The sequence below is a fragment of the Camarhynchus parvulus genome, chromosome 2 (assembly GCF_901933205.1).
Source record: "Camarhynchus parvulus chromosome 2, STF_HiC, whole genome shotgun sequence".
NCBI lineage: Eukaryota > Metazoa > Chordata > Aves > Passeriformes > Thraupidae > Camarhynchus > Camarhynchus parvulus.
Genome location: NC_044572.1, coordinates 92,970,346 through 92,985,871, shown reverse-complemented (window position 1 = coordinate 92,985,871; position 15,526 = coordinate 92,970,346). Strand labels below are relative to the sequence as shown.

The 15,526-nt window shown below is 43.0% G+C and overlaps 1 protein-coding gene across 1 annotated transcript in view; it reads right to left on the bottom strand.

The window, feature by feature from the left end:
- The window catches only part of ZNF516 (zinc finger protein 516), a 98,810-nt gene that overhangs the window by 10,743 nt on the left and 72,541 nt on the right, over positions 1–15,526 (bottom strand). Inside the window, exon 3 of the mRNA XM_030944195.1 lies at positions 1,924–3,393. Within this exon, the coding sequence (XP_030800055.1) occupies positions 1,924–3,393 (1,470 nt within the window). The remainder of the gene's footprint in view (positions 1–1,923; positions 3,394–15,526) is intronic.

Genomic DNA, 15,526 nt, shown 5'->3' with positions numbered 1-15,526 from the left:
AGGTTTCAAATTCTGAAAACTTGACTGCTATAAAACACTTGGAATGAAAGAAGAGGTTTCAAAGCAGAGATGGGCACTAAATAACTTCCAGTTACAGTGTCTCTAGAAATCACTGCCCAGCAAAAACATTTTGGCAATAAAATCCCTCTTTTAAAAGGCAGGTAAACAGAGACCTCTTTAAAAACCCTGCCCCTATTTTACTTTGTTCTGAAAGTCATCATGAATTTTCTGGTCATCGCTTTCACTTAGTCATCTTCTATTTCCTAGCTTTTACTGTTTTTCTCTTATCCCTCCTAACGTGGCTGGGAGCTCACTGGATCAGTAAGATTTCTCTGAGCAGGCTGACACAATGTACTATTAAATAACATCATGGAGGGCATCCACGCGAAGGTACCCCAAGTTGGGGGTGGTACAATTAACTGGTACTTAGAGCAGGAAGTGGGCAGGGAGAAACTTTGGACAACAATCCACTGGGATGGCGAAAGCAAAGCCAACTGGACAAAAAACCCCCTAAGGAACACTGAAACTGTAGTTTCAGACACTGAGCATGTCTTCCTGTGCTTCCTTAACAAAACCCTAATGTTGGTTGCAATGATCATGCAGGCCCTAAGCTCCTGCAAAATGATCTGCTCAATAAATAACAGGCCCCTATGCAGCACCACCTTTGGAGTGACTGAGCAGAACTGACAATGGAGGCGGCTGAGAGGTGCAACTCACTCATGGACTATGTCAGGCAGATTCTGCCCTCCTGTCTCCTCCAAAAGGCCTTCCACCAAGACCTGACATAACACTCTGGGCTCCTTCCTTGCCTCAACTTGCACACACCTTCTGGGCCCCAGACCACAGCTGTCCTTAAGAACAGCAGCTTCCAAGGGTCCTGGATTTTGTACCACTTGCAAAAGAACCATTTCACACATGCTTTTGACAAAACAGAGTGTATTATGTCAAGGGAGGACACCAGAAAACCAGCCCAGAATATGTGCTCTTTTCATGAGAGTTGACTGGCACGACTTCTACAAAAAGAAGAAAGGTATAAAAAGTAGCACAGTTTACAAGTGGTAAAAGGTGAGACTACGGCTCCAATTCTCCTCCCCTACAGACATGCACACATCTCATGTGTAAAACAATCAGTGTGATTTTCAGTTTCCTCTGAGACAAACTAATTCTGGCAGATCATCAGAAGAGCATGGTTTCAAATGCAAATACGTAGGTGTATTTTTACTTACATGGCTGTTGAACATTTTAGTCCCCAAACTTTGAAACTGGTTATTTGCACAACTGATTTTTCTGCTTATGTGAATTAACAGGCACACATTCAGCTCTACCTCTTTTTAATCATAAGCATAAAAAAAGATCAAAAGACTAATTTGAAAAATACTTGGTAGCCTTTGATATGGACAAGGAAGATCTTAAGACTTTTGTCAAGAAAGACAAAGGATACTGACAAGCGATTATCATCACTCTGTGTTGTTGGAAGACTTGTTTGCAGACAAAATTGAACAAAACCTCCAAAATAACATCACAGATAAGCCCCAGAGGATGTTTATTTTGCCTGAAGCAAAAAGATGATGATGTGTGCCAGCACCAGCATATCAGGGGGATCTTCCTGTGACAGCACATCTGTGTAACTCTAGCCTGCTTGAAGCAAGAGGACAAAGGAACAGCAGTACTCCAGGTGGAACCAGATACATTTAACCTGCGACAGAAATGTCACACAGTGCACGAGGGGGGATGCTGCAATGTTAAGAGAGCAGTAAACAAACCTATTCAAGCCTATCCAGCAATGATAAAAACAGTGAACTTGTAATCCTAGCTGTTAAGGCAGAGAAGGAAAAAACTGGGAAACAGCATGTCATGGTTCTGAACAAAGAAGGAACAAACAAACTACATCCTCAGCAATGGAAGAGCTTGTTAAAATCTTACCTGTGTGATCTAGGACAGGGCTGTTGGCACCACAGGTTTGGTACAGTGAAGCAAGGTCCTTTGGAATGTATGTTTTAAAGATATTTAAAATGTCCAAATGTTTCTCATGCCCATCTGATGCCAGATCCTGTTTGCTGGAGTGTAAAGCCGGAGGAACTCCCACGGCACCAGGCTGAGGCTGCAGCACTGGACTGGCTCGTGCTACTGCTGTGCAGTTTGCCAATGTCCTCATCTCATTTCCAGCCTTCACATGAGGCTCCCTCTGAGGCACGGACGGCTCTTCGTGTTTAGGGTACTGCTCACTCTTACACAGGGGGTGGTACTGCAGCGGGGGGGTGAATTTGGCCTTCATGGAGTCGGATGCACAGTGCTTACCTGGAGAGGCAAAACCAGTACTTCCTCGGGGAACCACGTACTTTTCCACTTGCTTACTGTTGGTGGGCTGCGTGCTAGGCCGGGATATCACTGTTTGAGTAGGTGTTACGCTTCTGCCGTAGGTTCCCATTTGTGGGAGTTTGGAATTTGCTTCGTATTTGCTTTTTTGTTGCGCTGCTATGCTGTACTGCTCCTGGGAATGGTTTAACTTGGGCTGTCTGTACCCATCCATGCCTGACACACGTGAAGCACAATGGCTGAGTGTGTGACTGTCCTTTGACGGATGCGTACTCCCGGGCTTTGCAGCCATCCCGACAGAAAGGGAGCTGGGCTTGGAACCTGGCAACGCACTTGGCACTTGAGTACGTGTAAATCTGGCAATGGGCAAAGGCTGGCATTCCTTCCCACCAAGAACAGGAGGGGGGCCAGTGCGCCCACTCCTCGCCAGAAAGACCAGGTTGGTTTTAATACTCTTGAATCCGTTTTGTTGAACCCATGGGGGTACCAGCGAGTTACAGCTGATTTTGTGCAAAATTCTTTTGTGCATCCACAGGACTTCAGGGTAGTAGGTCTTGTGACTGCAGAAAGGACATGGGTAGACAATTAAAGCAGCCTGCAAGGATGTATTGAGATATTTATTGCATGAATTATCCCTTGTTGATTTTTCACTCAAATCCAGTGGAGCTACCTCTAGAGCTTCAGCACCTTTTTCTATCAGAGGATGCTCCCTGTGCAAGTCTAGCAAATTTTCTCTAGCACGACTAGCCTGCACTTCAAGTGATGTTTTCAAGTCCATGACCATGTCTAAAGATGCCTGGCCCATCCCAGAAGCAAAGCTAGCAACGTGACTGGAGCAAGAAAGCCCTTGGCTGTGATGAAATACTGGCATCTTTATGTCTGCAGAACCTTGATGTTTTGAAAAGGGTTCCTTGATGACACTCTCCAGTGCTGAGACCAGAGCAGGAATCTCTGGTTTAGATTCCCTGGCCTCATTATCTCTGGCATTGAGGCCTCCCAGCTTTGGGAGTTCATCCAACTGAGATGTTATCATTGGAGTTTCCTCTTCAGGGAAGTTGCAGTGGTATGGCTTTCCATCTGAATGGGAGAAACAAAAAAACATCATTGTCATTTTACATAGAAAGGAGCCCAAAAGACAAAGAAGAATTCAAGATTAGAAGAGGACAAACTTTGGTATTACTATGTTAATGATGTGCTACAGACCAAATGTACTGTATGAGCAAGAAAATCTTGAAATAAGACACAACAGTTCAATTCACTTTTAAAGATGACTGCATAGTCTGGATAAACTCTCTAGTACTGCATGTTCATGACATTTTGAAGAAAAAACAATAACATACCCATGTTAAAATTCTGGGACTGTGAGAAAAATAAACAAATCTGCAACCATTTAATGCTTTAACAAAAGCAAAGATAATGGAGCCAGATAAAGCTGACCTAGTTAAAGGTCTGTCAGTGCTTCCATTACAAGCCCCTATTTTCAAAGGGTTTATAACTCAGCAATAAAAACTGGCTCCACACGGAAACCAACCATATAAGCAGGTGTAGCATACAGAATAAATTGCCCGCTTAAGGGAGACTTTTGCAGTGGCCAAGTATAAAAGATGAGTTATAGAGAATGTAAATTTTGAATTTTCTGTCCTTTAGTTTAAAGCAGGTATTTTTCTTCTGGTTTCTTTAATTTTTTTTTCTTTATAATATACGTTTATGTTTGAGTCAAACTTCAGGAAAACTTTGTGACTGCTCAATCCATAGGAAGATAAGAACCCAACATTTCAGCCATTCAGATTACAGAATTCAAAACACACTTTTAATTTTCCTCCTTTTCTTTTTCACTTCTCAGCTCTCCAGAGTAAATTTATCCACCTAACATATGTCCTGGAAAGGGAGCATACTGGCCAGTAATTAAAACTGTTTAGGGTGAAAGAGAAGAGTAGGAATTGTTTTGCTGGGAGTGTGGCTACATCTGCCTGCTCTCCCAGTGCTGACCTCTGAGAGCCACTGATGAAGCCAATGAATCCCTTTAAATCAGTTCACAGATCAATTCCACAGAGATTTTCACCACAGCAGTAATGCTTACTGCACTGAATCCATTTAGCATGTAACTGAATTGAATCATCTGACAAACTTTCAGTTTCAATTAACACGCAGTTAATGAGCCACTGCCAGGCAAGTATAAGGAGACCGTGCTCCATCTAAAACGTCACCAGTCCGAAGTGATCACACACCCATAGGAGGGGTGAGAAGAGGAAAGGAGTAAACTGCTCTAGAGCTGCATATCCTCTCACATCAGCTCAGAAAAGCCAGCCCTTCAGAGAAGCGAGCGCCGTTCGCTCATTAGCGCAGGGCACTGCCACAGGCATTATTCTGCAATGGAAGAGCCACGCTGTTGGCTGGAGCTGCTCTGCACATAAAGTCTACTTATCCTCACCTTCAATTCAAGCAAAAACACTCTTAAACGTTTTGTTTAATTCAAGGTAATTAGGTTAAAAATAACCTATAGGTTTGCAGCCTTGCAGGGCTGAATGCTCACTCTGCTAAGATCATTTTCCTTTCAAACTCTGCAAGGGGGTATATTCAGGGGGAAAAAATCCCGGCAACCCAGAAACTTGTTTTTCCTGTGTTGCAGGTGACAAGGTTTTGGGAAAGCACGTGCCCAGCACCACTAGCCAAATTTACAGTTTGAAACAAAGACACTGCATGCAGCAGTGAAATCTGACACTGCACATCTGTGTTGTTTTCAAAGTATATCTGTCAAAGCTCAAAAATACTTGTGCTCTTAAATAAGATTTTAAGGCTTCTCTTTATGAGCACAAGGAGTGGCTGCTTTGATCATTGTAGTAAATAACAAAGCACAGCAAAAACAAATCCTTTGGTTGCAGCAGCTCAGTGGAGAGAGAACCGGCCGGCTGGCTGTACTGGGCAGAGGAGGGAGGTGGGAGACCACTGCCAGCCCCATTTCAGGAGCTACACAGCTGGGAGGCTCTTGGTCCACCTCTGCAGCTGTGATGAAGTGGGGCATCAGCAGCATGGTATTGGCAACTCCCAGGGTGCTATGAGTACCCACAGACATTCCTGCATACTTTCCTGTTTGGTCAAAATCTATGTACCAAGCTCTTTCAGCAAGGTGGACAAGTCAGACTGTGGGAGGTGGCACATCTCAGATCTGAGCTTGGTCTTTAGGTCTGGACTGTTCAGTTTAGGTCTGTACCTGGGGAGGGAGGAGGAGCAGAAAGCAGACAGCCAGCCCACAGTCCCCTGTGCTCCCCATAAAGCCTGGGACTGCAAATTTTGAGGTGGATGCAGGCCTTTTTTCCCTATTTCCTAGTGTATCCATCTATGAAAAAGAGATTTTTTTCAGGTGGAAAACATAACAGAGCAGGAAAATGATGAAGACATTTCTGAGGTGTATAGGCCTGCAGTTGCCCCAATGCTGTCAGTGCATTAGATGAAAATTTGTAAGGCTATTACAAAACACAACCAAAAGCTTCTAACACCTCTTCATAGCATCTCGCTAGACTCAAGTCCTCTGATGTCTCACAAGAACAGTAATGAACATACTAGGAACAATTTTACAGCTTAGATCAGGAGGCTCAATAGCAGTATTTGTGTTAACTGCTTTTTTTTCAAGCTGTACGTAAAAAAAAAGAAAAAAAGACAAAACAACAACAACAAATGAATGAACAAACAAAACCCCAAACAAACAAAAACCCCACGTCCATACCCTACTTCCCAAGATTTGGACAGAAAAATTTTCACGTGCAGGCCAACTCAGACTTATCATTACAAAGCACAGCCTATGCTTTTCCCTAGTCCCATCCTGCCCTCCACCAGGGATCCAACACTACAGATCTCAACACCCAGACTGCCTCGTGCCATCCTTCCCATCATGGCAGCTGGTCCAGGCCAGGCAGTAAGCAGGTAACAAAAGCCAGGTGGAAGAGGGGATGCAGGCAAGAGCGTGAGAAGATGGTAAGCATACTCAAAAATATAGGTAAAGTCTTTTTAGAAAAATATATTAAATTTATTTCTGCCTGCTCCCAGCTACTTGCCCCAGATGAAAAGGGGTACTAATAATCCTTTTAAATCACTGGTATAAAATATTGTTCGAATCAGCCCAGTGCAGGCATTACTGTCATCAGAAACTTTTGAAATTTTATTATGGCCAGGTCAAAGCAAAAAGCCATGAATGAGATGCCTTCTGCTTGATCTCCAGGGACTGTTAACTCATACTACTCCCCATTGAAAGGGTTCTTGGCTAAGCTTGCTCTCGCTTTTATCCCACAGTCTGCATCATCTCCTTATATTTTGTCTCAATTCCTTTGTTTCTTACCCCAAAGAGCTGTTTTTATCTTGTACTTTAGAGTGAGAAAGGTCCTCTTACTACAGGAGAAGTGTTACAGTTCTTCTGTATGACAGATAACTGGGCAACAGCTAAAGAACAGGAATTTTTCAAGGTGCCTTGCTAGGAGGTGGCTGCTGATGCCAGCACCAGTTTCAGCGCAGCTTCGAGTACCAACAGCGTCAGAGGCCACAGGGAAAGCAGAGCAGAAGAGTGCAAAACACTTAACTATATGAAAACCATGGCCTAGAAACATAAGAATATTCAGGGATTTGAGCAGTTCCTCAGAAATACACCTAATGCCCTCACCCAGTTATTCACACACAGAGAGATAAAAGCAACTCCCCTTCTCCCCACACATATATATCCCCTCTTCTCTCTTCTTCCCCTCACATGCATAAACTCCACTTGTTTTCTTCCCAGCACTGTTTCTCCACAAAACAGAACTTCAGAATGGGCTGCACAGCTGTTTTAATTCATGAGGCTTCCTATAAAGTAAACCAGGCTACAAGGCTGAGGACAATGAAATCGTGATTTCTATTCAGAAGCGCAGAACTGGCTAGAAATTGGCCCCTTTTCTGGCTAGTGTTACAGCACTAGGAGTCTGAGGAAAAGGAGCAGATGTGATGTGTTTGATTTTCAGTAAACATTTGATAGTGATTTGCACTTTGAAATGAATACTGCGGCTTGATTTGAAAATCGACTGCAAATAAATCATGATAAAAGCAAAGGATAACATGGGAAGAAGGTGCAATATTGCAAAGACCTGTATTAGGTCCTATTTCACTTGGTATTTTTTTTAATGCTCCAGAAGAGATTCTAGACAGCATGCTAACTTAAATCTCCAGGAAATATCACATTTGGAGGAGCTGCAAAAATAATGGGGACAAGGAAATAATGCACAGGGACTCAGAGAGAATAGAAATGCAGTCTGAAAATAATCAAATGAGATTCATTCTGGGGAAGAAAAGCAGGCTAAGACAAGTGAAGGGAAATGATCCAAAAAAATCCATGCAGTGGGAAGGCAAAATCTGGGAAGAAGCAATGTTGAAAATAACTGATGTTACAATAGACAACAAGTTAAATATGAGTGTACTAGTTCTTCAGCTTAGCTTTCAGAGATAAAAGCACACATTATAAAAACAAAAATAAAACTGTTCCTCTGAAGAAGACACAATGGCCATGCTGGTCACACTGGGTTTTGAATATAGAAAATATATGAAAAACATATATAAAGAATAAATCTATATAAATATATACACACCATAATAATGGGCACTACGCAAAAGCCCACAGTAAGCATGAGACAGTGGGACTCAGCAGGGGAAAAAAGGCAAAAAGCAGTTTTGCCACACAAAATTCAGGTGATTTTTGTTCTGTGAAAGGAATGTTCAACAAAAACAGTCCATGCCCCTAGAATATCTGTGCAGATCTGCAAATACAGGTAAGTTAGAAGGAGTTCAGAGAACTGCCACAGAAAAGTAAGCCCCCTCCCCCCAGAAAATAAAGACAAAGAATTTCCCCACATGGCTGAGGGAAGAGAGAGGGATGATAGAACAATGTCTGCAGCCTCCCCAGGAGTTCAAGCTCCAGAAGAATTATGTCATCCTGAGCACTGGAGTCTATCAACAACAATCAGATACACTTGCATGCAGAAAAACTCATGATTAACAGAAATACAGAAATAATAATAATAAAAAAAGATAATAGATATTTGCAGCTTGAGGAATAAATGTCAAGGGAAGAAGTGAAACACCAGTTGGACTGTAAACCCTGCATGGACAAAAACATGGACTATCAACACATAAAAATCCATCTTTTTCATAGAGAGGCAGAAAGTATGAGTTACTCCTCCCCTTCGCTCTCTCAGCACAGCAAAGCAAAACCCCTGTTTTCTGATCCAGTTTTGCCACTCAGAGGATCCCACGTGGTGACAACATGGGCATGAGGTGCGAGCCAACTCCTACAAACCCTCTTAGGTTTTCTGACAGCACAAGGCTACATGCTACAATGACATACTGGGAAAATAAAGTTATGCTGTTTTGATAGGAGATGCAGCTTCTCATCTGCAAAGCTCCTCTTGCTTTACACATTGTTAGATGTTTTGAGGGGCTCCTACATGAGCCCCCCAACAATTCACAGAAAGATCAAGGACTAGACTGGGGCACTCAGCACCACAATCAACTGATATCCCTGCTTTCTCTCCAATGAATTTTAGAATCGACAGTGAGTGGTTCTGGCTGAGGTTTGAGGTTTTTAACAGGGCAGAAGCCCAGCACAGCTCTTGATGCTGGCTGACACAGATGGTTTGTCAGTCAGACAGCACACCCTGTCCCACAGAGGTTTCCCTTCAGCTACACAGGGAGGGAAAGAGAGTAATGCTGTCCCACACCACAGCCCAGGAGCACATGGAAAGCAAGTCCCAGGTGCCCCAAGAAGTCCTGCCTTCATCTGGTCATGAGCAAGACGCTTCTGGTTTATATTATACTGCTTTTTTCTTACTACTTTTGAGTATTTTTTCTCTTATTTTTGTTGTGGCTAGTTGTTGGGGAGTTAGTTCTACAGTTCCACAAAAATAGCTATACATTTCTAGCAATGCTATACATCCTTAGCAAACAAACCCAGGCCAAGGGCTTGCCAATCAGAAGTAGCAGCCCTTTGGTACAAGTTTCACTGTCTCCCCATTCTCCCTTTCAATATCTAAATTTTAATGATTTCCCACTGACTTTTTAAACTCAAAGCCAGTAATTTTGAGCAAAGCAGCAAAGCATCCTGATGGGAACTCTTTATTTTCTATGAAGTATTTATTGGGGAAGGATGATGACTATGAAAACCCATGATGTCACAAGTGGAAAGATAAGAACTGCTGATTTGTTCTGGCTTTCTGGGAAGGGGGGGGGGAAGCAAGGAGGATAGGATGGGATTGGGCCCAGAGTGGAAAAACAATTATCTGATGGAAAAAAAAAATTAACTTTTTTTAGGCACTGTCCTGGTTTTGGCCGGGACAAGGTTAATTTTTTGTAAAAACTGGGAGGGGGCATGGCCAGGACATTAATGTTATTCGTTATTTGATACCACCCCAGGTCATTGCTGGGTGGAGGGGAAAGGGACACTCTCTCACTGCTTAGGAGAAGGGAGAAACCTGGAGACCAGACAAGTGCTGTATTTGTTTGTTGCTGGTTTCTTTTTTTTTTCAGTGTAAATAGTTTTTTTGTCTTATACCTCTTATTATTAATATTGTTTCTGTTTGGTTTTTTATCTCATTTCTGTTCCCAGTAAATTGCTCATCTCAATCTGTGATTTTGCTTTTGTGCTTCCAATACAAGGGTTCAGAGAAGGAAGTGACCAGCAGCAGCATGATGTTAGTGGGAGTTCCAAATTGAAAAATAATATTCCTAAAGCACAAAAGGCACCCTAGAGTAACAAAATTTAACATTTTTTATACTATTTACCTCCCAAACAGTACTACTGCTGTTGTCACAATGATTATATGACTAACGGCTGGTGTCTTTAATTCAATTTTTTTTATGGCCATGCTATTTTTCAGCTAATTTTTCTTTTTTTTTTTTAGGCTTCCCTTCATAGAACAACAATGTACTGATTTATTTCAAAATCCCTTTTCCTTCATTTCACTAACTTTACCCTCTGCAATTTCTCACTTTAGCTGCAAGTTACTTTTTATCCTCACTCTCAAATGCATCGTTCTTCCAAACCTGAGGAGCGCGAACAGCTGAAGGATCCCATTGCATTGTTCATCTCCTTTCCCCTGCAGAACTGGGGGACACTGCAGGGGACAAAAGCAGGACAGGCCAGCCAAGCCCACCACTTCCAATGCTTCCCAGTCTCCATTTGACTAAGCTCTCCAGCATTGTCCAGTAGGACACCTGCTGCTTATGAAAACAAAACCCACAGAGCTCTTACAATCCCAACAGCAAAAAACGTGAATAGGTGACCATCAGATAACAAAGTTTGTTCAGTTCTGGACTGCACATCTTGAGATTTCTGAATTATTTTAGATTATTAATGTTATTAACATCAGAGATAGTGCATTGGTTTTGCATTTCAGAAAGAATCTGAAATGTCACCAAAGTGAGTGGAAAAAAGCACAAAAATTTTAGGTGATTACATCTGAAATTTACTCTTTTAAGATGAGTGAAATCTGAGAACAGTAACAGTACAGCACACAAAAGACCCCCCTCTACAAGGTATTCCCTAGCTCAGTAAAATTACAAATTTCTCCACACAGCAGAAATGCTTCAGAGTTTTGTCACACTTCAAGATCACTTTTTTTTTTCTCAAAAGGGAGGTCTGAAAGCATCCGCACAGCTCCAGATGCAAATGCCAGCAAGGTTATTGGAATTTCAAGCATAATCAAGAGAACAGGCGCCAACAAAGTAACTAAGAAACTAGGCTGGAAATGGTATCAGGTCCAAAATCTCTCAGACTGAAGTACACATTGTTAGGTACTGGAAAAACAAGCCTGAAAGTTCACAGTGAACTTTTTCTCTCCAGCTACAATGTTTTCCTTAAGACTATTTGGCTTTGTTGTTATCTAGGGGACTGATGCTACAAGGCTCCCAAACATCAAGTGGCTGAACCAGCAGTTCTATGTGCAAATTATTCCAATATCCTCTTGCAAAGTATCTTTTCATCGCCCTCAGCTTTGCACCAGTGCACATCACGTGCAAAAAGCTTTGTAATGAATCCCAAACACAAACCCTCTTCTAGGGCAGATGCTTTGGGATCTGTCTGCCAGGTAGCAGCCCTTCCAGATGCAACACAGACATGGGGCTTATGGAAGGAAAGCATCCACAGCAGGGCACTCAATGAAGTGAAAGTGCAAATGTGGGCAAAATGGATGCTGCTGGCAGTGTGCCAAAGACACAACATTTTCAGTGTTCATATTTCTCTGTACCTCCATAGTGACAAATTTTTGGTAAGTCATTCATGGTACACAGGAATTCCATGCGCTGGCAGAGCTAGTCGTGACTTACCAGTCCTTTCACCCATGTATTTCTCACAAAGGTCTGTGAGCATATTCTCTGCCCAGCAGCAGGCAAAAAGCCCCACAAAACAACACGTACTGATCTGCAGATGAAGCTGTAGCTCCTGTTATCACAGCCTTTCTAAGTGCCTTTTTCACCCTCCATCCATATTGCATCGACCCAAGGGTAGTGAAGACTTCACTGGGACTTTCACTATTTGAGAATGAAGTTTGTCTTTTATCTACAGCTGAGGGCAGGGGACACTGGTCTGACCAGTTCTAAAAAGCAAGGCTGCAACTAATGCATCCTGATGCCACATCCTGCTCTCATCCCCAGCACAGCCCCCTCTGGGACTTGGGACTGGACTTTCCTGCTCATGGCCCACAGCCCCTCTTTGCCCTCTGAGCTTCAAGAGCATCCTGATGTCTTCCTATCTCACAGAGAGCTGTTTCAGCTACATTCTGGATCCTGGAAAAGGTGAAGGAATGGTAAGTACTTACCTAAAAGTTGGGGTAAAATAAAGGGCCAGAGGAATACGTACACAAAACCAATACAAACACATTTGAAGGCACTGCCTGCCAAAACGGAACGGTACAATTTAGCATTGCCTTAAACATTGCTGGCTATAATATACTGAAAGAAAATTATGGGATATAAAACCCCTGGAATGCTGTGCAAAATTAGGAAGCGATTAGGCCAGATGATACCAATTTAACTCCTAACACAGCTTTGTCGTAATTTCAGAGTTAACAGCAACACAGTAGAACTGCTCCAAAACCTAGGCAGAACACCTCCAGTATGCTCTGTAGCTGCTGCACATTTCTCTGTGTGTGGCCCTGCCTGTGAAGTTTGGTTCAGGTAGATGGGGGAAAAAGAAAGGGTCTAAGACCATTAACACAGCAGGATACATAATTAAATTTGAGAGCTGGGTTTGGGCAAGGGCTGTTGTGGGTTTTGTGGGTATTGGTTCTTTTCTTAATTTAAGGCATAGGAAGAGAAGCGCAATTGGCTTTGATGCATCAAAAATACTTACAGAGAGGATGGAAAATCATGACTCAGATTTTTTTAAGCAAGTGGCAGCTTGCCTGTACAATCCCTCCAAACATAGATCCAAACAGTTGTAAATTTACAACAATAGTTGTAAATCCTCCTGGAGATTTTTCCTTTCATTCCAACAGTCAGATCTGCCACAATGTCTGCTCCACAGCATCTTCTTGACCACCACCTGTTCATCTTCCTTCAAGTGCATTAAGGAGGAAAGCTTTCCAGGCCAGGATTGTGGACTGGCAGCCGTCCCATACAGCTTAACATTCCTCATCCAATATTTCATTTCTCCCATCATTTGTTAAGCATGGGTAGCGTACTGCCATACATCATAAAGCCCTTTACTACAGCTACTCAATCTAAAAACAGAGGGTACAGCTGTGCTGTCAGCCAGCATTCTGCAGAAATACCTCAGCCACAGCCGGCAAGCCCAGCGTGGTAACAGAGGCAGCAGTCACAGAAATCAGGAGCTCTGCATGACCTAATTTACCTTGTTTCTCCTGCTGAAGGCCACGCTACCATAGCTGGTGACTCTGCTAACAGACTTAAGGCAGTCGAGAATCTCTACTGTGCACAAAAAATACAGGAACACATAACAGAAAGGGGAACTTAGATTGCAAGCATTAGACAGATTTAAAGATTTGGTAGCTACACAGTGCTTGGACAGAAAATACGCTTTCTTGGGCTTTTTGTTTCTCTGGCTTTCAGAGGAAAGAAGACTTTAAAAAGATAATGGAATGAAATAGGGTTGGAATAGGGCAAGACCTACATAGTATCAAACCCAGGACATAGGCTGGATCATAGGCTATGATTCTTTGACCACCACTGGAAACTGGATGGAAACTGGATGCCCTTGGTGAGGTGTGACACTGCTGGTCATAATTAGCACCATTATGTGGTGCTGCAAGCACATGGCATGAGAGATGAGGGACGAAGCCCTGTGGAGTTTCCTCAGGGTAGAAGAAGGACCTATGCTACTGAAAGATCAAAAGTTGATTTGAAAAGCCCTGCTCTGGATGGACCAAAGGGAACTAAGGCTCCTGAGGAGGATGTGACTGTGGGCACAAGGGCAGCCTTTGGCTACTCAGCCAAGGGCACTGACTCAGTGCCCAGTGCAGCTGAATTGCAGCACAGACACTGTCCATGTGTGTCCACCAAAGGCACACAAGCTGCAGCCCAGAGCCAAAGGCCTCAAGAAAAGAGGCTGGAGGTGCCAGACCCAGCTTGCCTGTAGCTGCCTCTGGCTTGGCATTGGCAGTGTTTGCCCCTTTTGACTGCACAGGACAGGGGTATTTGCAGGTTGGTTAATTGCTACAAAAGCACCTTCCCTTTCCCCTTCCCTTTCCTTCCACTACCCTCCCTTGGGGTAGCAAGGACAATGGAAGGCGCTTCCGGAAAAGTAAATGGTCCTTGAGACCTGGCCTGAAACAACTCCCTGACAGCCTTATGCAGATCACTGAAGACATCAGCCATTTACTGGCAACTTCCATAATCCCCTTGAAGGGCTGACAAAGCAGGCTGGAACCTAGCACCACCCCACAGCAGCAGAAAGGGCAGCTGTCCGCAGGCAAAATGTGCTCTAAAAGGGATCTGGAGCTCTAGCATTTTTCCTGACTCCATTCCTTTTATACTGAGGGGTAAATTTGAGAGCTCACAAGAACACCAGCGCTCTGGGCTCACTTACATTCTTCCTTTTAAAGTCTTACAATTCTGAAAAAATGAGTAAAGGGAAAAAAATTACTTTCAGCATGTCATTTAAAAGACAAAACAAATAAATACCAACATCTATTAAACTCTGGTGGAAGAGACAGAGGAAGTCCTCTGTTTGGGAAAGAAGTCAGATGAGAATCATCCCAGGGTGCTTCATCTAACTCAAAAAGGTCAGGAGACAAGAATCTCAAAGATGTCTTGAAAAAAAGAAGAACCAGCTGTAAACTTGTTTTAATGAATCTTTGAAATAATAGAAACTTTGTTATGCTAAAGGATGGATGGGGAAGACAAAGCAAATCCATTTGAAAAGTGGCAATAGAAAAACATCACTTAAAATAAGCTTCAGAGACAATGAAACAGTAATTCTGCACCTGTGAGCCATGATTATTTATATCACCACCTCATTTTAATAACAGCTGTGTGAAAATGCTAAAACATTATTAAATCTGAAACTAACTACTGCATCTAGTACATAGGAAGCTTCTCCACTTTCCACTTAGCACCAAGGCTTAAGTGTTAAAAGCAGCAGAAGCAAAAGAAATGCTGAAAAACACTGCCACAGGCTGGCTTAAATTGGAATTTCTCCTTTTCAAAAGGCTTAAAAACAGAAAACCGAACAACCAAATACAGACATCCAGAAGGGCAGGAAAGTACTTCAGATTTATTTCCTTCCCCCAGCACTCATTTTATTGCATTCCTTACAAGTGAGCAGGTTACGTGTATTTAAGGGCAACTTAAAAACTTGGTTTGATAAAAAAGAATTTCTACACATGTACCTGCGGCATTCTGCAGCACCACTCTGGGTGAGAGGCTCCCTTAACCTCGCTGGCATCTCTCATCTCCATATTGAGAGCAAGCCCCAGGAAAGATCCCTGGGCCTGCCATGGGATTAACAGAGGAAGATTTTAAAATGTCAATGATCAGTTATTTATGAGGTGTCCTTGAACAGAAAGATGTCTGACGTTTCAGTGCAAAGCCTGTCTGCTCAGACACGCATACCTGGCAGGATGGAAGAGCATCTCACTGGGAACAAGGAATAAGCTGCACCAGCTCCTGGGCAAGGGCTGTGGCTTGGTGTATTTTTGTAGGAAGCAGTACTGACACCTCTCCTCTTGAGGAGTTCACGTGT